Source organism: Temnothorax curvispinosus, unplaced genomic scaffold (genome assembly GCF_003070985.1).
Source record: "Temnothorax curvispinosus isolate PA1 unplaced genomic scaffold, ASM307098v1 QBEX01013735.1, whole genome shotgun sequence".
NCBI lineage: Eukaryota > Metazoa > Arthropoda > Insecta > Hymenoptera > Formicidae > Temnothorax > Temnothorax curvispinosus.
This window is the reverse complement of record NW_020223515.1, coordinates 212,261-234,754: the sequence shown is the minus strand read 5'-3', so window position 1 is coordinate 234,754 and position 22,494 is coordinate 212,261. Positions and strand designations below refer to the sequence as shown.

The window sequence follows — 22,494 nt, the reverse complement described above, 5'->3', positions numbered from 1 at the left end:
TATAATTTATCTACGATAACGCTACGGTACGCTGTAGCTCCGTTAACGATACTTATCGACAATTTTAATTGCCGAAAAGTGTTGCGTATAGCAATATAGTTTTTATTCGCGTAGTCGCGATCGAATTCGATAATTTGATACAATACTGACACGCGCGAACTCTCGCTAAACGTTTCTGGCGTCCGTTCTCGGCGATCGGGCGCAACAATCTGAGAGCGGACGAAACGATCCGTCGGCAGAGATGACGTGACAGCCAAGCACCTTCGCGGCCGCGCGATCAAACGGTTGGATGATCAAAAACCAGTTCGTAATCAGTTCAAGCGGAAAACCATGCGCGGCGACGACGGTGACGGCGTGAACGCCGCACCGGGTGGCTACGGACTCACGTGGTGCACGCACGTGCGCTCCCGCGTGTAAACAGACGCAACGACTTTGTCGTCGCTCCATTGGCAGTTACGGCGACCGATCTCGATTGGCGTCGATGCACTCGAACCGGCGAACCGTACCATACGTATGCACGTATGTATCCTTTGGTTGGGATATAATTGCGAGGTATCGGGCTCTCTCTCGACGGAGGTCTAGGTCTAGAAATCCATTGCCGCGCCGCGCCGCGCGGCATAGGCACTCGGGGCTGATATAGTCTAGTGCTCGCGAGGGTGCAACGTGTGGCCTCGTTACGTTAATGGCGTCATGCTCTGGCGCCCCACAGACTACTCTGCTGACCAGCCGGCTCTGAACCGGCAATGCCGTCTACGAACGACTCGGAGAACCCCGCCTGCCTCCGGGGAGACCGCCATGAAGATGTTGTGGCGTGTGCCAAATGCGTACTTGCTCTTGATTGAACTGGTTAGAGAAATTACACGATAATTGCATGAAGAAGCAACAAAGAATCACCGGTCGACGTGACGTATATTATTACATGAGTAGTTGGTGAAAAACGATGACACCGACGAATTTTTTCAAATGTCCAACTATTAATGTTAGTGCGATATAAGTGTTATAATGTCAATCACAGATTATAGATCGTTATGGGAAGATTGGAAATAGGATTGTGTCACTGTCACTGACCGCATTTCTTTTTTGCTTTAAATTGGTAATGGGACGGTTGTCTTTAAGGACGCGTTGAGTAGTAGTCACGATTAGTAATCAGACTTCCAGACGAACCTGTTCGACTTCCGTTATTGACGCTAGCCGATCAGTAGTTCTTCAGCTTATTAATAATAATAGGCCGATCAGAGAGAGATTTGCAGAAGAGAGGACTCCACGCGTACGTGTGAATGATGCATTTGATGTGCACAGGGCACTCGTATAATTATTATGACGGCAGGGAATAATTGTGACCGGTGTACAATGCGTTGAACAACGTTCGGAGACATATTCGCTTCAACGCGCCACGTGAAGATTATTCGCTCGATCAATATCGCTTTACGCTTTATTCAGTATCAAAGTATTTTTTTTTAAGCACGCGATATATAATTCCCAATTTATTTCAAACTAGTAGTTATTAAACGCACATGAAGTTCAGGAAATTAAGGACTTATATACAATGTCGAATAAGGAAGCTCTGTCGAACTTACGCGGATTATTTCTAGAGGCCGCAGAAACCATTAGCATTCACAAGCACCCCGATAATTATTAATCTCTCGGCCGCGAGCGAATGTATCTCCAAGAACACGGGATGCCGACATCTCGCCTCGTAGACTCGTAGAGTCCTCGTAGCGATCGTTTTATCTTCTTGCGCCCGATAATGATCGAGGTGCCAGACGGGCGGGTGCGAAAGGAATCCTCCGTCGAGACTTTTTGCTCGCTTGTTAAAAATAGCACGCAACACGCAACCCGTAAAAAGTCCACAAACACGACTACCGAACAACCTGTTACGCATGATCGAATCTCCACCCACTATAGCTCGTCAATGGTTACGCACGTACGTTGCATATCAGCGAATACCCCCGCCCGCAGAAAACATATTCTCTTTTAGGCACTCGTCTCTTCTTTTTTTTTGTAGAAAGCAGATGTACCCGTACGATCTTTACAATTTCTTGTTTTCTCACGTTTCGTGAAAAGATTGTACAAGAAAAAGTCAATGGTACATAGATACTTTCATCAAGTAGATAATTGCGATTTATATAAAAATATCCTGTCCCAATTTTTATAGACTAATTAAAAATTTCATCTTTTTTTTACATAAAATCTAAATACTCTGGTCGACAAAAAATTGAGAATAACTTGTTGGTAAAGAGAATTCGGCTCTAACGTATCTCAATAAAAACTTAAAACGGCAACAATAATGGGACCTGATGCACCAATAAAAGCGGCGTGAAACCGTTAAAATACAACACGCATTTTCAATAGCGAGCACGCATTCAGGTTCGCTCACCGGTTGATCTCGCAACTGCACTTCCTCCGACTGTTTGCGCAAGTATCCGCGTACTACTCGGTACTCAAGCATTACGAGCCGGCGTTTGCATTGGCAGAGAAGCAGGTACCGGTCGTGGCTACGTGTGCACGCCGTTCATAGGCACACAGATACACGACTGCAGTGCTATGTATATAACGTAGGTTAAACGAAGGCTACTCACTCCGAAGGACCCGGGGGGTTCGAATTAAGTGGGGCCTTACACCTCGAGAAATGAATATCCCGCCGGTAAGCAATCTCATAGACGATACGGAACCACGGCAGCAATAATTATTCCCGTGGAAAGCTCGCGCGAATAAAACTATCGCGTGAAAAGCACCTGTTGCTCGCAACTATGGCTTTTTTGATAACTCTCTCTTTCCTCTCGAAATAGATTGCGGATTTATATGGCATTACGACAGAAAATTACATTATGATATCCAACAAAGTGCATCCTAGCAACGTATGCTAAACCTAAAAATACAATTACACTTACATATAGATTTTTTTTCCTTGAAAATTTATGATAGCTGGCATATCTATCTCTACTATCTAAAGCCACTCCTTTGTGTATGTCGCGCGAACGGACGTCGCTTCGCGAAAGGTTACAATCATCGAAACGCAACGAGAATTTGGTCCCGATGACCGGCATGCACCTACGATGATACCGTTGCACAGAGCAGCCACACCCTTGTCTGTGTACAAGGAAATATACGTGCATCGATATAAACACAACTCTGTACATACACCTGGAGTTGTACCGATTCTATCTCCAGCGTCCCGACGTAGAGGTACTGTCGTAGAGGAGAGGAGGAAGTTGTGAAGCGAAATCCCAAGCGAAAGCCACCTCCGCATAATCTCATCAAATCCATTTAGAATCGAGGCCTCAAATTTCCGCGTGAAGAAATCATCCATCGATGGTTTATCACAACCGAAATACTTGACGCTTTTAACAGATATGAAAAAATGGTATCCTTTTAAGAAACTTATCTCCCAGACCATAAAAATAACGCGTAAAATATTAACGTCAAATAACACAAGAACAGATATATGGCTGTAGATATTCCATAATCGGCATTGGTAAGTATAAATTCCAATTGAGCAACGCTCGTCCTGTCGACACACACATACATTCTTCGACACTTGCACGCTCTCGATATTGAAATATCGAGACGCACGATATAGCTTGGTCAGAAATTATGCGATCGCCAACTAAAGTTTGCGCGATCGGCAGAAAAGCCTCTCGACTTCTCTTCGCTAGGACGGATGTATGGTCTGTGTATGCATTGCGTATTACATGTAACTCGCTTCACCTCTCCTCTCCCCGCTCGCTTTCCCCGCGGTCGTCATTAAACCAACTGCTCGAGACAACTGGCGCTGATTATTTAGCAATACAAATCATTCGTCGAGTGCGAGTGCGTACCGTTTCTCTCTCTCGTCTCTCTCCTCGTCTTTCTCGTTCTGTCGAACGAGTTCTCGCGTGCGCGGGCGTGGTACTGCACGTACTACTTATGCGAAAGGCGAATAAAACACACGTACATACGCATACACACATACGGGAGCGCATACGCGGCTCTCTCGTGCGGCATGTGCATCAGATACCAGTCGGTAGAAACAGTTTTGTTGATTAGCAAGCTCGGTTGAACCGGCCGTATTACTTTGTCGCATCGCCAAGGAATGTTCTCACTGGCAAGCTATAAGTATCCCACGTCGTAAAACGTTGACGTATCGTGCGAATGCGCCAGATGTTTTAAAAGATAACTAATAGAATGTACGAATGAATTCTGAGTAAATTTTAATCCCCATTTAATTTCTTTCGTTACTCATTGATGTATATGTATACTTATCTGCAAGTTTTGTAGTAATTGAATATCCATTTAATTGAATTCCTCAGAAATATTTCTATTTCACTTCAAATCCGGCCGATAAACGAGCAAACGAGAATCGTAAAAGCAGCCGCGACAGTTTCTCGCGCGATGTATATAAATCCATATATCTGCTCATATCTCTCGCGCACGCTTGTATCGAGATAAAATATTTCCGAAGGAGCTACCGATACATCGCTCCGAAATTCCTCGTGACCGCCGTACGTAATTAATAAATATCGCCTAGTATACAATTTATGATTCGCGCTATGTCATTAATCACGCTTGCGCGCGCGCGATGCCGCCTCAGCCGCCTGTTCCAAACCGGGCAGGTGGGGAATCGATAACAGAGATACATTAGAATATTATGACCTTTCAAAGTGCATTCGGTGATTCACCGCGGGAGCCGCGATAGCGCGTTATCGCTGCGACTACTCGCGGCGCGGGCCGATGTTATCGCGCCGCTATACTCCCGGCTAATCGAGACAAGCGAGAAAGGGAGAAAAGGAAGAGGCAGGGTGCTGACCTCGCTTCCTGAATCGTTCAGGGCGGTGGCATCTCTCCGAGGAGGCTCGGCGAACGCGGAAAGCGCTGTGCAGGCACGTCGCGATTGCGCCAGCGTTCGTGCAATCAAATCAACCAGATAATATTTGATTTCAGCCAGACAAACGTCAGCTCGTTAAGCTATTCTTTATCATCATGTATTATCCAAACGCGATTACGATACACAGCGGACACGATCTACATTTTTTCATATTTAAATTTTACATGTTATCTATGCACTTAATTAATTAGATATAGTCTGTGTTTTCATTGAATCTATTAATTTAAATCTCAATTAAATTGGCAATATATAGAAAGCCTAATTTATAATTCTAAGTAATTTATAATCCCAACGCGATAGAACATTATCATACTAATTTTTTATGACTTTACAAATAAAATTGTAACAAATATAATCGTAATTGAGCCTTATTAATTATCCAATTAAAGATATAAACTGTATTCAACTTTATTTTTTGCAAAGTTTTTGAGAATCAAAGGAAATCATCCATTAAATCGAAATGATTAAAATTTGTACGAGTTATAGATTTCAGTATGGCTCCATTTAAGTATCGAGACCTAAAAAATCGTGTCTTTAATTATAATGTTACATGCATCGCAAATGCATCCAGTGTAAAAGCGTTACCCTAATGACAGGGAAAATCTCGCAGTGCGTAATTTTCGCGCTATTAAATTTTTAGCATCACGTGTCTCGCTCATTCCCCTTTTTTCTCATTCTCCTCTATAAAACGCCTTTTGAAGCACGTTCGAGAAAATTATGCGTATACGCAAATCGGTCAAAGCGACTGCTGCGTAGGATCATGATTTAAAGTAATCTCAGTACGGATCGGCGGATACCGCAACCGGATGTTATCGTGTCGCCGTCGACTTTCCGCGCGTTCAGCAAAAATCCGCGCGCCTCAAATGTCATTATCCCAAACGAGATAACGCCGCATCACCCCGGCTGGTGAGACTCCACCACCTACCGGCGTACAGGGGCGAATGCTTCCATCGGTAGGCGAGGTATGCGGCCTTACGCTGCGCGCGTAAGCGCACTCGCGAGCGCGTGCACTCGCGGAGAGCCGCATAATCGCGGGATTACGTAAGCGCCGAGCCGCGGCATACGATCGCGCTTGTATTACGCTATAATTAGGACCGGCTGGCCGTCGTAACCGCGCACACAGGCACACAGATATACGTGCGCGCGCGCATACGCGTATGAGCGCGACGTTACTTACGGCGCGTAATCCGCGCCGTATTAATAACCGACGATAAACGTTAACGTGCACCGCCGTCCGAGTCTCTCCCAGGACTCGGGAAGAGGAGCGTAAACTGCCGCGCGCGCGAATGCCGCTGCCGAGAACTACGGATCTCGATAGTGCGGGATTAGAGAGCGCTTTTTCAGGGGAGAGGTCACATCGAGGCACGCTTTCCGTTTACGTTATCAAAACACGGCTTGATCTCCCACGACGAGCCGAGCGCGTACTCGTCGGAATATTTGAAATTCTGCACGGAGTTTGTGCTCTTACCGCTGCCACGAACCGTCGGCTGACTCTAAAGCGGCCGACGCGATTCGGGTATTAAAACGAGCAGCCGATAGTTTGCTGCAGGTTGCGGCACTTTTTTTCTAAATGTCCACGTAATCGTCCGACATTAAGGAAAGCAAACTGGTTTTGCGTGTTTGCAACGAACGTTTGACCGGCGCACGACTTATTTATCTTTAGCCTCGATCTTGCGAGCGAGCTGAAAAATCGCGGAAAGGTACACACTACATATGGCGCATGTGGGAGATACCGCATTGTATATCGATGCTCGAATGTAATTGTGTAGTGTGGAATCGCGGGCCTCGCTAATTGATGTCTTACGAACAACAATTTCTCTGAAGAAAGTTACGCACCTCGTGGTAGCAGAACAGTAATACTGTCATTGTGTGTGACTACTAATTGCAAGTATTTATTAATTAAGTGACATTAAAGTGTACCGATTAAATACATAAATTTTCACATTACATTGTGAAAGAGTTTCTTTTTAAATTTTTCTCGTATGAGCATGATCGAAATGAGTGTTTTTTGCGTAAAAAAAACAGCCGCCGCTATGTTTCATAATCAATTTCCAATTAAGCATTACTAAATGAACACTAAACTAGTGATCGCGAATAGACACGACCGCGCGGACGAAAATCAAGATCTCGCCGTGCTCGTTCCCGACGTGCGCTTGATTAATATCCAGATGTAATTACGCGCCGCTTCGGGGGAAGGACGGACGCGAGAGAAGAGGGCAACCTTCTTCTCGTTGTGCGTGCCTCTCGTCGGACCGTGTGGGAGGAAGGTGAGAACAGAGATGAAACACATCGTACGAAGGACGAGGAGAAAGAATCAGAAGAAAAGACGAAAAGAAGAAAGAGAGAGAAAGAGAAGAGAACTCCGTCGAGCTGCCGACGGAACGAAATCCTGACAGATTTCATCGTGGGCTGACGTAAACAATTTGCGAATGTAAATACCTGTTGAATATTGAGCGTGCTGGCAGGGCCCACGGGGCCCCACGCCGGGCCCCCAACACCTTGCGATCGTTTACCCTTTAAACTCGTGATTACCATCCAGCGCCGTCTCCCACCTACCGCGGCGAGGCGTGTAAGTCATCGGCATAAATTATACGTGAACATCGCGCGGCGATGCTGAGGATCCTCCTCGCCACTTCGTCGAGAAGGAAGTATCCTTCGGCCCTATCCGATTGGATCCGCGCGCGCGCGAAGAGTCGCGAGGTAGAAAACGATCGAGACATCCTTGACATACGCGGGATCCTTAATGCTTAAAAAGAATCGGCGCAGGCTCATATTTCCCGCGTTAAGAATTAAAATGCAAGCTTCTTTCGCTATCAACGTGACGTGATAGCGTGAGTTGATAGTTAAGTGAATTAAAGTCTAACACAGATTTAATTTAGTAATGAGAAGGCTATGCGAACGATGTATCATAGTAAATTACAGAGTTGCGATCTCTTGCGGTGTGTTATCACCTATCTAATTAACATTTGTACATTGATATCGAAGATGTACAGTTTAGATCGTTTATCGCCTTATAGATTTAGGGCAATAAAGTTCGGTGGCGCGTGTAACGTCTTGCTCGATTATTAATAAGTTCGTAGGGGCGCAGCGCTTATCACCTCATCAATGATTGAATCACTCGGACGATTCCATATCGTGGCTTCGTAACGTGAAATAGCGGGTAAGAACTCGTGTTGAGATAATTGGTGATCTCTCGAGATCGATCTCGATGCCGATAAGCAGCAACCGACATTTCAGATAACTTTCTCGCTTCCACCGCATTTAATTACTATCGACGATTATAACGGGAACGCGGTGCGTATCGCTAACGGTTCGTGATAAACATTTATCCGAACGCCGCGACCGTGCACATAACGTTCGCTCGCGCATTTTCCACGCGCGACTTTTCTACGACCGTTCCCGCGTGCGCGCCGGCCTAATCCCAGCACTGTGTCAAGGGAAACATCTCGGCACGTCGCGTCGTAGAACTGGATTACCCGTCGCGCGGGCTTGTAATTATATGAAAAACAAAAGCTCACTCACCATCCTGGTTCATTCCGTGGCCGCCATCATCTGTTCGAAACAGAAAAAGAGAATTAAGACGTGTAAATTGAAATCTGGAGAGATGCGTAACCAAGATTATCGCCAAATTATGTATGTACATTTAATCGAACAAAAATGCAAAAAAAATGGTATTCGCCATTTATTCATTTATTCGAAGTGTCTGATCGCGTGTTAATTGAAACGTTACAGCCTATAATCATGCGTCATGCCGTTCTCTGAATCGTAATCAGTATCTTCGACGAAGCGATACTTCTAGAGAGCATGCAGAAGTAATAAAGTATTCTAATATGAAACAAAGAAATGCTAATGACATTCCCGAACCTTATTTGAGAACATAATACACGTTGCGTGCTGTCAATATATAAATAACACTGCGTAATGTTGCAAGAATTTTTTTATTTTTAACACGTCTAGGAATATAAATCTATCGAAAACGGAAGCCTCGTTGTACGAGGTCTGCGACTTCCCCGATAGGATATCGTGAGGGAGCAAACGAATGCACCTCGCGAAGATTCAGCATCCGCACGTTGCTGTGGATCATGACGACTCGCAACGCGCCAGCGATTGCAACCTGCACGGCAACCTATTTGTACTCCGGACCTGGTATCGCGCGATCGCGCAGTGTTCCTTTATTTAACCCCATAAATAACCGTCGCTATCTCACCCCGAATGTTTTCCTATAGGCAACGGACAACAACGTATACGTGTGCATACAGTAAAATACATTTCCGTGTATATACATACGGTACGAAATATATTAGATGCTGCCAGTCATTCTGGTGTTGCGCGAGTCTGGCGCGATGGGAATCCCCATAAGCGATCCGTGCGTCCATCCAACGGAAAGAATACCCTTTGCGAGATTAAAGCGTGGTACCTATGTGTTACTCGCTCGATAATAGCTCGCGCGTTTAATCCCCCTTCAAGTTGCGTGACTTTAAACTGTAGGTACGTTCTTTTTTGTAACACACATCAAAAAGTTTGTTATTATGCATTTGTTACGTTACATGTATATCGTACGATACAAATAATCAATGCCGTTCATGGTGGAGCTACATATGCAAATAATTATAAATATATCTCGCGAAGAACGTAGGCAGTAATCAATAACCACGTCGTTTCGAGTAACACTACATTCTTAAATATCAGAGTATCAGATATTAATGCTAATTGCTAAATAAGTCGTCTGGCATTAAATGGTCAAACGTACCAAGCGACCCGTATGTCTTGCGCAATACGTCCAGATTGATGCCTAATATATCGGAGAAAGGCATGAGTTTTGATAGATACTTTTTTGCGAAGTAATTTATTGAAAATAAAATGTTTGGTTTTAGGCAATTGAAACCTTTCACGCCCAGTTCCACTTTTTAGAAAATCACTTTCTTTTCGCGGCAGTTAAGAAAAACCGCCTTATTACGGTATCTCTGCGGTATCGTTACATAGTCGGCATTAAATCGGAGACTTTTCGATCGTCGAACAACGAACAATCCGGGTCTAAATGAAGCAGCGATTAGTCACGACTACGAAATCGAAACAAAGCGGACCGGACGGCGACTAGATGAGAGGTATACGAAATAATTACTATGTCGCGAGGTCAATAAACCATATAATTCACTACGATTCGCGTTGCGTGTTCTACACGCGACACGCACGCAGGTGGGCATTAATTACAAATTAAATCCATTGCGTGGTTACGCACCATTAGAGATAATCGAAATCCGCTATGCATTGCTTGGCGATTGCTTTAGCGTCGCGTAATTTCAAAGGTGCAATTAAAATTGTATCTATTCTGCAGTCAACGAGAATCAGAAGGATAAACTACATGCACGAGAGCATTACATAGGAACTTGGCAAATGTTAGTCATTAATACGAAATAACGATGTATGTATGCGACACGCTGGATATGCGTGTGGCCCTAAAATTGATCCGCGGATCTCTCTGTCAAATACGTTGATATCATTAGATTTAACGACCCGCGTTGACTCTCTCTTTCTCTTCCTCCCTTTCTTCCTTCCTGGCCTCGTGGCTCATGCCGCGTCACTGGCTGCTGCCACGGCGGCTGCCTTTCATCTTCCTTAACCAGCCGCACTCTCTACTATCACGCACACATTCATTTGTGAGGACGAGGAGGACGAAGGAAGACAACGAGCTTCTACATCGGCGCAACCAACCGTTGGCTGGAAGAAACTACAACTTCGAAGATGATCCTGGCGTATCCATGCGTGCACGCGTGTCACGTATGAGTTTGTATGTGTTCAAAAATATACTCGTGTGTGACGATCGCCCACCAAAGAAGAAACTATCGCTTCTAAGATGATCCTGTCGTGTCTGCGTCATGCTCGTATGTGTGTATCTGTGTATCCGGAAAGATCCCTGCGCGACGCTCGAGCGCCGAGCAAGTTCAGCTAACTCGATTGTTCCATACGGAACAAGGAGCTCTTTCACGCGAGAGTCTCGTTCCGGCGGTCTTTGATGAAGGAATCATCGCTCGCGGTGTCCCCCGATACGTAATGTCACTCCACCGGATGTACATACGCCGTCGATACGGGATTTAATAAGCTTGCGGTTTATAGCAAGATAATGATGATAAACGGTAAGGTGGTGCCGGCGGGTGCGGGAATGTGGACTTTTGAGTATTTAACGCGCTTTCATGTGCAATTCGCAGCTTTGAGAATATTAATGATCGTGCAGTATAGAAGCGCGGTATAGAATTTGCGATGAGTATAATTTGCAGAGCTCTCCTAAGAGACGTTGAAATAAATGCGTCTATTCCGAACGATAAGTAATTACGAGGTAATTGATACGATCCAGATAGTTAAATTATCGCCGCAATTTGAAATTTGCGCTGCCTCGCGCGAACTCTCGTATTTTAAAAATTCGTTTGATCGGTCACCGCGAGGGATACGCGCGTGTCGAACACCGAGAATCTCGCGCGATTGCAAGAGAACCGGAAAGCGCATTCGACGGATTCCGGAATTCCAACTTGACTTGGCGAACGTGATGCATCGTCATCGCGTGCGCATAAGTCGCTAGTAATAGAAGCGTCGCCGCGCGCGGACGAAGATTTATCGCCGGTATTTCGCGAGGCACGTGCCTGCACTTTTTTGCAACCACGACATTCCTATCGGCTGTGTACCGTGCTCGCGTTTAAGCCACGCCGTTCGCTCGAACGTCGATTGACGCGTACGTTATCTTATTCGTGATGTCGGAGTAATCATCGAGCGCGATATCGAAAGGCAAGCTAATTATCGGTTGTTGTATATCCGATATCGCGTATATCGTGGCAGTCAAGAATTCATGCCAATATACGAAAAAAATAACGGTTGTATTAAAACACTTACGTTAATCATACATTCTATTATAAAAAGTTATAACTATTATTAATAAATGTTGATTATCGCAAGAACTGGTCATACGTTAGGTACTTGTTTCATTTATTGTAAAAGCAATTCTCTCTTACGATCAAAAATAATTATCTATTTTCGGCTTCTTGCGATAATGCTAGCCTTACAATTAGCGTTTTACATAATGAAAAAGTGGATTCGTAAGAAGAAACATACGTTTTTTCTTGGACTCCTCATGCATACCTCCGGGTGTCGCAGCGCTGTGATTATGATGGTGGAGGGCTAGAGGGTCCTGGGGATGCGGATGAATGGCGGCTAAGGCACTTCCGGCTGGGTCACCCGGATTGACCCCGACTCCGACCCCTAGGTGTAGAGCACCATGCTGCGTCGCGTGTGCCGGAAGCTCCATGCTGATCATAGCACGCCACCCTCCGTCCAACCCTCTTCTCCCGCCACCCTCCTCTATCTCGGACAACACCTCGCCGAGTTGGACGAGGTGTCCGTGCACCTCTTCGTCGCCTTCTGAAAAAAAAAGAAATTTGTTAAATCAATTTTAATAGCATAAAAAAAATTATTCGATTTTTTTATGAAAAAAAATTTTAAGTTCTCGAGTGATTTGGTCATGATCATCATTGTTCATGAGGACATAAATAGAGTCGATGGCTTCCGCCGAGCAACGGGCACGGATTTTCGGTCAGTGACTCGTAGTCGAATCAATGGTGCAAGAATACCGTAGACAAAGTCTCAAGCTGATCTAGGCATACCGCAGATCGGCGAGAGAACCCCACGCAACAGGCGGGATCACAAAAATAAGTCTCGGTGGTCCAACCGCGGTGGAATTGCCTTTGCCACGCTTTTTACGCGCGGAGTAGATAATTTCTTCGTTCCTTTCTACGTAATGGCCTGGCCGGGTGATCTTTTTTGCTTATTACGTCGAGAGGAGGCCGCCGTGGAGAGCGAGCGACACACCAACGACGGCTAGGTTGGAAAGCTACAGGAGGCAAGGTGAAATCCCTCGGATGAATGAAAGGATGAATGAAGTGTAATTTCGTCCACACTGTCGGCGACGTTTATCTATAGTCTGCCCGTTCTTCTATCTGGTGACGGCGGGCGCATTGTCTAGGTTCGGACGATCACAGTTTCTCGCGACGCGCGTTGCAGCTGCTATAGTAAAAAAAAAAAAAGAAGAGCACATTATCGCGCCGGCCAACTGCGAGGGAAACGCAAGCCTCTGTCTATTTGTCAAACTCCTTTATCGGGATAGTCAGCAATATTTCCTCTGTCGTAAAATGCGCGACCACCTGCTCCAGTAAATTTTATAATGGCCATCATTAATCACGGTGATATCTCTATCGTCTTCAACGATATAAAAGTGGAGCGTTATGAGAGTAAAGCGATATGAGAGTCGAGATATTCGCGCCCAACTCGACGGCGTATATCTACGTTTTCCGCTCGCTGCATTCCGCGAATGCATAATATAAGCGTTCGGAGCTGGTGAAAAAAAATATCGATGGAGCACTCGGTCCTGTTCTCGTATTCCGCGGAGTACATTACACTGCCCTGCGAGGGAAGAGAGCAAAGAGACGAGGCCTCGAGAGTCGGAAGCAACCGCCTGGTGCACCAATCGTCATCGGGCGCCCATCCGTGAAATTCGAAACTGCTCCCGCGTTCCGCCGTTTTACGTCGCGAAACACGCGGGATCTTATAATGCGTGGGAGTGAGACTGGGAACGGTTATCGTCTGCGGTCGACGACTGTCCACCGTAGCAAGCGTGCTGTCTTTGTATTCTCGTCGGCGATTAAAACCTCGACAGGTTCTAATTTGCGTGAGGAAGTCGGTCGTATTCGAAACGCGAGTCTCCGCCAAGGGAAAGTCGTTTTGTCCCGCTATACAAAATAATAGATTTATGATTTTCGAAAATCAACGTAACTTATAGAACGTGTAAATCGTATACAAGAACGTAAATCTACAAAGCGTGTGAAAATAAGCATCGTTTATCTTATTTGCACCAGATTCCGCGAAGATGCTCTCAGCAATTTACAAATAACTCCTTGAAGTATCACTTTCAAGCGATCCTCGCGGAGTCTCAATCCGACTAAATCGTTCGCCACGCTAATTTCGACAGTGGGAGCTAGAAGTGTCAATTTTAACTCGACAAAAAAGCGAAACGGATCCCCGGGAGGAAAACGTCAAAATTGCGCTCTCAATTTCCCAACCGTTTTTCCGTAGCAAGAAAGGTCGGAACGAGGATCCGTTTTCTGTTTACGTCGACGTTCAGATTATCAGCAATGAGAGCGCGAGGGATGATTGTTTAACATCGTAGTTTCCTAGCAAAGCTCGCTCCTCTTTTGCGGACTCGTGCTACCAGCGTGCGGTGCCCTCCTAATGGAGGATGGAATGTAGCGAGACTACACCGTGGCGAGTAAACGTCGGTTAAGAAAAGGCAGACGATGATCGTTGAGCGAGGGGGCGGCGGTGAAACGGTCAGCGACTTAGGCAACGAACGGCTTTAACTAAAGCAAAGTGGGTGAGTCGTAGACGGCCAAAGTACGCGTAAAGACCAGTCTTAGAAAGAGAGACTTATCCCTATAAACCGTGGGAGTCGGCCACCAGCGCTTCTCCAACCGGCCACGGCGTATACGCACTCGCTAAAACCATTGTTTACGGCCGCCCTGAACGCCCGCGTACTTTACTAACTGGGCCCTCTCACAGGGCCCCGCCACGGGACCGGACCGCCGCGCCGCGTCGGCTACTCTATATGTCTTAAGGACGGAGGTAACTGTCGGAGCGAACGTAGAAAACGCCGCTACTATGCCATTCTGAAAACGGGCTGTTCGTAGCTGAGGCCCAAAATAAAACCCCGCGTTTGCATACGCGATCGATGTGCATCTCACGTGTGGTCGAGAGACTATGGATGATCTCTCGCGAATATTCCCGTCAAGATAAATAACCGACCATCGATCTGTTTGAAGTAACTCTTTTTCAATTAGAATATACGCGTCAGTGAGTAGCCGGTTAAAGAAATACCGTCAGATAATACAACTTAATAAAATAATTTTCTTTAATGACCAATATTATAGGAATTATTTTGGTATTTACAATAGCCAATTGTTCTTGACGCATCTCGCTTTCACTCGCGAGAGAGTTTGCAATCGATGGAGCCGCGTCGAGTGACCATGTCGAAACCTATTAAAACATTAAATTCGCCAGATGTGCCTTCCTTTCGGTTACTCAAAGAAGAGAAACTAAGGGACGATATCCATGGCACGCAGGTCGCTTACGTAAACAGTAATGATTCGAGAGCGGCTAGCAGTTCAACTAGTCGAGGAACCCGTGCAGCTACCTTCCGCACCTTATGCCTTCGCTCTTCTGCCTTTGCTTCAGCGTCGATATCCCAACTGGTTGGTAATGGCGGTGCTCTCGGGACTTAACAACGCGTGACAATATGCATCAAGGAATTGCTCGAGCGCGGAACAACTCCGGCTATGCTCCTTTCTCTCTGTCTCTCTTTCTTTCTCTCTTTCGCTCCCGGCTTCCGTAAACCGAACACCTACGAAGAAGAAGAGGCGTAGGTGCGTACACGCGTATCCTCCACCGTGTGCGCGCTCTTCGTGACGGGACAGCGCGTCCATGCGCGCGCCAGCTACGCGAAAGGGCCGCGAAATACACTCGGCTTCGGACTCTCACGGACGAAAACATCGATACATTATGCAACTTCTCGGTCCATAAACGAACACTCCCGCCAGGAATCCACGATGCAATCCTGGGAAGCTTTTCTCGTGGCGTATATCGTCGAGGGGAGCAGTCCAGTTTTCGCGGGACGGCTGAAGGCTGGCGCCTTGATCGCCGCCCGTCATGTTTATTAATCTGATCTGGAATTGCAGTGCGGAATGCCGACAATCTTGACGATCTTTTCCGCGATCTGCGAGAACGACTCGCGGATTTTTGTGCTTCCGGGTTTCCGCGGATCGCATCCTTTCTCACGATAAAGTTTGACGATAAGATGCGAATTTAATGGACGACGATGGAGGAATGATCGGTTTGGCTTCTTCGTCCTTTACTTATGAGAAAAGCAAAAGCGTTCCGGCTAGCCACCTTGCAAATTTTGCACCATTATGTACCGTGAGTGTCTTTAAATATTCACGCCGAAGTACTTTAGTAGACATACATAGTCTACCATACATGCTCGATCGAGCTTTCAAGCGACAAGAAAAGGTACCTCTCTTTCTTTCTCATTAACCCCATTATCCGTATTTGGCCACCACATAAGCGCGCACGTTGTACCAGCTCACTAGCAAATCACAAACGCATATATCTATATTAATGCTGGTATACAGAGTGTGCCTCGTATACATTAGTCAGTCGTCTGTACGCCTACGCGATCATTATTACCACCGCACGATCATCGATAAAACACGAAATTTCATCGTTGATTAATTTCAAACGCGTTATATTAAAATCGCATTAGTGTCTTTACTCAAGAAAGCTTTATCACTTACTAATTAATCGTTATTCTCTTTTAAGTGAATTTTTTTCTTCTTTTTTTTCTTTTTTCCGTGCATTATCGAGAACCGATCGTAAAAGCCAAGCGTCGTTATCGGGGCGGTGTACCCCGATACCGAGCACCGCACGCTACAGCGATCGACAATCCCGCGGCACAGCGCGCGTGGTGTCCTGTTAATGAACAAAAATTCACGAGCCTACTGGAGCATGGCGAGAGAGCAACCCACGTGAAATATACGAGAGTGCATTTACACTCGCAGCTATATCGGTCGTGTCTGACAGCGCGTTGCACTATCCCGATCGACAGCGGCGGTTTGTCTGCTGCACGCACCAGGCCGGGTCAAGTAATTCCAGTTCTCTCGTCGTTGGCGGCGGTCGGGACTTGGTCATGGAGAGGAACGTATGTAGGTAAATATAAGTTGCGCGAGAACGACCAGAGAGAGGAGGAGAGCCGGCCTGAGTAAAAGGGAAAGAGACGCGCGGCTTTCGTGGATAAGTGACTTTCGAAGAACCACCTGTGGCACGTGCCATTAACGTGCTCCCTTGCGTGTCCGTACGTGCGCGAATGTCTCGATATCCCGCCATTGCCGCACCGTCGCGGCGCGGCGTCGTGCCGCGTGGGTGTAACAGGTGAGCGCGGATACTATTTTCTTTGCGGACGGACCTTTCTTGTAATACACTACAATTTCAAAGGTTGTAATTGCCCGGGCCGCGGCAGAGGAAGGGAAAAAAGAAGGAACGAGTGAGAAAAACATCCGATCAACATCCAACGCGTTCCGTCCTGGACGTTTCTTTTTTATGGTGGATCTTATAGAAGACTTTTTTTAACGGAATAGCCGTTTTAATGGAACCGTCGCACGTGTAGCCTGGAAATTATTCCAGGAAGAGTCTGAGAAGTGACCGAGGAATAAATTGTAGCAATGTATACATATTGGTCTCTGTAAATGTCGGGGAATAATTATCAAGTAGAATATAAATCGAAATGATAAAGAATGCGTTTTCCGCGTTGAAGCCGTAGACGTGTTTATCGGGGCGATGCCGCGGAACCGTACATTCCGAGATACATCCAGCTCAGTCGCGACGTTGGTTGTTCCATAACGCGAAGGAGTTAACGCACGTGCGCGGGATGAGATAAAATCACGAGTGTATTAGATATATTAATGGAACGAATAAATGCACGCGCGCGCACGATAGACTCGCCGATAGGTTCGCCTTTGAATAGTACGACCGCGTAACGGTAAGACGGACAGCGAGATACGCGCGGTAATATTGCTCCTCGCGGGAGAGCACGGGATCCCTGTTTCTAGGAGCTCGATGAGGAGTTGGCGCGGGCCGCTTGATTGGCTCCACCGCGCGGGAATCGCGCTTCCAATTCCGGTTTTCCGTTGCAAAGGGAAGAACGAGAGGTTGAGATGGGCAGGCGAGTATCAGCGGAGTCACCTGCAATAAAGTAGTAGCTTGTTGCTTGTTGCGCACGGCTGTCCCGCGGAATATATACGACCGCGAGCCAGGGGCGGGATACAAGTCGCTTTCGAAAGAAGAAAACGGGTACCGATATATATCCGACACGTTATTTCTCATACAGTTAAGCCTCGCTGCGCGTGCGCGCGCGGGATATTTATTACAATTAGCCGCGTGTCCAACCTTGAATTCAGACCGTGAACGATCTACCGAGCTTGCGGTTTCCCCGTTTCTGGCAGCAGGGAGAGAAACGACGTATCGAGAAACCCTGATACCCTGATACCATAGGACTCCGGCATCTTGGAACGGTTAACAGTACTTGGCCGTTCAATCCTAATTTATAAAGTTCGCCGCCGCGCGCCGTTCGCCGACCGCCGGAAGACGGTACTATTCTAAGCTGGGATAGTCTCGTCTTTTTTGGGCACGCCGACACTTATCTCACACAGTCTATTTAATCCGATACAACATTGCACCTGTCAGCAGCAGCGGAACACGAATGAGAAGCATCATAAGCGCAGAAAATATACAAGATAATAAGGAAGATAGTAAATTGTTGCGCGTAATTATACACAGCTGTGGATAACGATACATTTTGTCTCATATCATTTCAAATTTTTGCATAACATGTATTTTCTACACATTTTCTACTAACACGTTCTACATTTGAAAAGACAAGATTGTGATAACGCTAGCGGATAAGCCTTGATACTTTAGCTAATCGTCTCTTTATGAGATTCGAGCTTCCGATTCCGGTTTTCCGTCGGCGAAACGCCGCGCCGATCGCGAAGGAGGCGGATAAGTGAGTTTTAAAGAGCCACCTGTGGCCGTGTGGCACGTGCCACCATCGGACTAATCCCAAGTCGCTCCCTTCGGCCCGTCCGATGTCATGCAGCACAAGGTAGCAGGTAACAGACACCAAGGTGCATCCCACCGCCATCGGTGCAACGATCAGCCGCCGCATCTGGTAACGGCCGCGGCGTCCTCCTCCCGTCCGTTCTCCTCTCCTGGGTCTCGGGACCGACGATTACATCTACATTCCCTATAAATACCGGTTGCCGCGATTATCCGCTCCTCCATCTTGGTGATTTCTTTAGCCTCGAAATATCTCTATCCCGTGATATTTTCGCCAAGCGTGCGTGGTCCAAAAGTATCGAACGCTTTTATTAATTTCCGCCAAATTAATTAACGTTAGTATGTTAAGCAAAAATCTGTAAATTGTTAGATTTTTATATATACTGGACTATGTAATTGTCACAAACTGGAATAAGCATACTCTGCTATGTTCTAATAACGTTTACATCATCCCGCATACCTGAGATCGTCACAATCATTAGATTTCTGAAACTACAACATGAATTTCTAACGCTTGAGATAAACGGCGTTAAAGTGAGAAATGGATCGGCGCGGCGACATCGGGGCTAGCGAACCGGTGGCGAGGCTGCCGCCGATCCGAGGTAATATCGCGCTCACTTTCCTACGATTCGCAATAGGACGATATCATCGATCCGCGTAATTCCCGATCATTAGAAGCGCTAATGGCCGAACGCGCGGCAAAAAGGCGATAGTGCCGCGCGGCGCTCGGCACGGCGTGTGGTTACGCACGGCCATCAATCAGCGACTGGCCCTTAATCGGCCGCCATTTGATAATTACAAAGTCAATCGTCTATCGAATCGACCATCTAGCCGCGTAATGGCCGGCTCGCTCGCTCAACTCTCAGCCGTGCCTGGCTATAGGACGAGGGCAGGGGAAAGGCAATTGAGAGAGGCGTAGGTGACTGGAGAGGTGGCCGCAATCACGATTACGAGAAGGCAGTAAAAGGGGAAGTTAGAATTAAGCGCACCGACAAGATCGACATGATCGCCGCGCCGTCGGTCACTTTTTAGTCATCTTATTCCGTGGCGCAGCGCGACGCAGGGCTCGCGGGGGATTCGATTCGAGCCAGAGCGCGCCAAGTTGATGCGACGATCGTGCGTGAATATAGAAAAGCCGGTCAGGCTGCCAAGAAATTCCGCACGGTGCTGAGTAATCCTGATCGTTGCGCGCGGAAAGTGCATCTTGCGTCAGTGCGCTTCGATCTCGATCTCGCATTGTCGATGTTTTCGTAGGCTAATGCGTAAGCAACGAACGTGCGCAGCAAAGATGTTATTAACGTGGCGATTTCATTCTGGTTATTACTTATTACTATTGCTATCATTAATTTCCTCTTATTATCTGTTTTCACATTTCTACAATTTTTTGTTAATAATTCTTATGACCTGATACTTTTTATTCGTCCATGTATTTACTTTTACTGATTGCTGTCAAAGTGACGCTCAATTCAAAGTGCGAAAAATGAAACTCGCATAAAGAAAGTATCTTTCGTCTCGGTCATGTAGATGTCGAAGGCGTGCTTAATTTTTATCGAGACTTCTCCACGCGCATTAACGGTAAATAGTACGAGAGCCAAGTCGTATAATCGATAAATTCATTGTGCGACTGCTCTCTCTGGATCGTCACAACAATGCCGCGATCGTTCGCGATCAGGTATATAATCGGCTGAATTATACACACTGCCTAACTGTAACATTGCGCGCGCGCGCGAGTGCGCATCCCTTCTCAAGAAGAAGACCAGTCCCGGCCACGCTTCCTCCTTCTCTCCTTCGATACTGCCTGTCGTCGAACGATCGTCCTCGTCGACGTCGGATGTCCTGGATGAATGCACGCGCACCTGCAGCGGTATGCGACTGCGTGCCGAATGCGCGAGAGCGGCTCGACAAGCGTAAATCACCGCGGGCGATCATCCGGGATTGTCACGCGTAACGACGATACCAAAGTAGTAACTAATGAGCCGCGATGTTATACAAAGGTGGATACCAGAAAGAGTATAAAAGAATTAACCCTGCATCTTAACAAGGCTTATCTTGAGATATAATCTTTTAAAAAAATTACAGTAAAAGGTTTGCTGGCTGTCTAGAGGTTTTGTAAGTATCATGCGAGTTTGGTCTTTAGCGCTATTTTACAATTTCCACTCGTATTCACGTTAACAGATCGCGCGAAATCGAGGGCGTTACAAAATCTTGCTCGGGGATAAAATCTTTCCATTTGATTCGCGCAATCGTTTCCTGCCGTTTGGACTTATCATTCGAAAGACTTGAGGCGACAACGTACTAAGCTACATACGCAGCAAAGGCATAAGAAATTCTTATACGCTTAGTTCCAAGTTCTATTAGCTTTTTAAAAAAACTCTTTCTTATGTTCCCTTCAAGATTAACACGTAAACGGATACCAAACGGACTGAAAAGCTGTTAAAAATGCTAAATCTCATTTCCATAGCGACTTCCTATGACCTTTCCCCTTCTCTTCCGTGATTCTGTTTCAACCTATCTAGGGGCTTGACTACGCTCAGCGTCGTAAGCACATACGTGCGTGACGGGAATCGCTGGTTACCAGAACGTCTCTCTTCCGACATTCGCGGGGTTCGCGTGGCGCCTGAGAGATCACGACGATTCCAAGCAGGCCTCATTATAGGTCGCTAGTCCAGTCCGGGTTACCAGTTCAGTCGCCTTCTCTGGTTGTCAGTCCGCCCACCCAACGCTTTCCGTCGCTCGCATTGCAGTCAGTGAAGGTCCAGGCCGCGTGCCACCTTGCATTTTTTCCGATCGCCGGCCGATAGTCGCCGCCGCCGCGCAGTTTCTTACACTTTCACGATCTTCGACCGAGAAACCAGAGTAGCGGCGGAGTAGCGGCGCGCGTGCAAGGAATATAAAGCGCGTGATGACCGCGATAACCGGAACCAGAGCCTCCTTGCTGCTACATCTTAAAAATCGTAAGAGATGGTGCCTACGCGAAATCGGGATCTCTCAAGAATCGTCCTTTCTGTTTAAAATGTTTAGTATATTTCCGCAATCGGAGGTACACATCCGTTACAAAGGTGTATTGACAAGCCGACACTTGCAAAACCGATATTCGCAAAGATCGAACGAATGGAAGTCAAAGATCGGTATAATTAAAGGCGTAAAATAAAGATCGATACACATTATAAGCGTGAGATGATCTCTTGTTTCTCTGGGAAAGATGTGATTTAAGTTCGGCGTGGGGTCAATCGATCGCAGAAAAGCGATCGCTAGGAAAACAGCGGTTCCGATAAAGAAAAAGAATGCGAAGGTAGAGGAGAAAGAAAAATAGCGGGGTGAAGGAGCGGAAGAGAGAAGAAGGAGACCGGCGTGTACAATTGATTGGTCCTGGCACATCCTGCCCCCGCGTCCTCCGCCCCCTTTCATGGGAAACTCGTCCACCGCAGGCATCGCTCGCTTTTTGTTGCCCATCCACCTCTGCCATAATCGGCTTTCTCGCTCTCTTACTGCTCTATCCCTCTCTCTTACCGCTGGACCTCCTTGGCTCCTTCGATCGCCTACGAAACTAATATCGATCTATCCACCTGTATCCCTAGTTCTTCTATCAACGGGGGCATGGTATCATATAATAGCGGGACGAGGGTAAGAGAAAACGGCCGGACGCAGAAGAAAAGAAAGAAAATAAAATAAAATCAAGCTTGGTGTGGGGGAGGAAGGGCACATCGCGCGTATCTCGATCGAAAGCTGGAACGACCTGTCGTGATGCTTTGTGGATCACGATCAAGAACCGCCGATCGAGAGGAAGGAAACGAGAGGTGGCGAGGACAGCAGAAAAAGAAAGAGAAAGAAAGAAAGAAACATCGTGACCAATCTGGATACCGTGAAACGTCTCATTCATAAATAGGGACGCCTAGGTACCTATATCGAGTGAAGATGGTGTTACATAT

General features: G+C 46.6%; 2 protein-coding genes across 3 annotated transcripts in view; one reads left to right on the top strand and one right to left on the bottom strand.

Annotated features, from left to right (window-relative positions):
* LOC112463921 overlaps nucleotides 1-22,494 on the top strand; it is a 157,150-nt gene that overhangs the window by 93,729 nt on the left and 40,927 nt on the right. The window lies entirely within an intron of this gene.
* LOC112463916 (paired box protein Pax-5-like) overlaps nucleotides 1-22,494 on the bottom strand; it is a 119,843-nt gene that overhangs the window by 80,239 nt on the left and 17,110 nt on the right. Inside the window, exons 2-3 of one of the 2 annotated variants that reach the window (XM_025030610.1) lie at nucleotides 11,966-12,271; nucleotides 8,387-8,416 (exon numbers count right to left, since the gene is read on the bottom strand). In XM_025030610.1, coding sequence (XP_024886378.1) covers nucleotides 8,387-8,416; nucleotides 11,966-12,167 — 232 coding nt within the window. In that variant the 5' untranslated portion in view covers nucleotides 12,168-12,271. The remainder of the gene's footprint in view (nucleotides 1-8,386; nucleotides 8,417-11,965; nucleotides 12,272-22,494) is intronic. The other variant, XM_025030611.1, reaches the window with a different exon arrangement.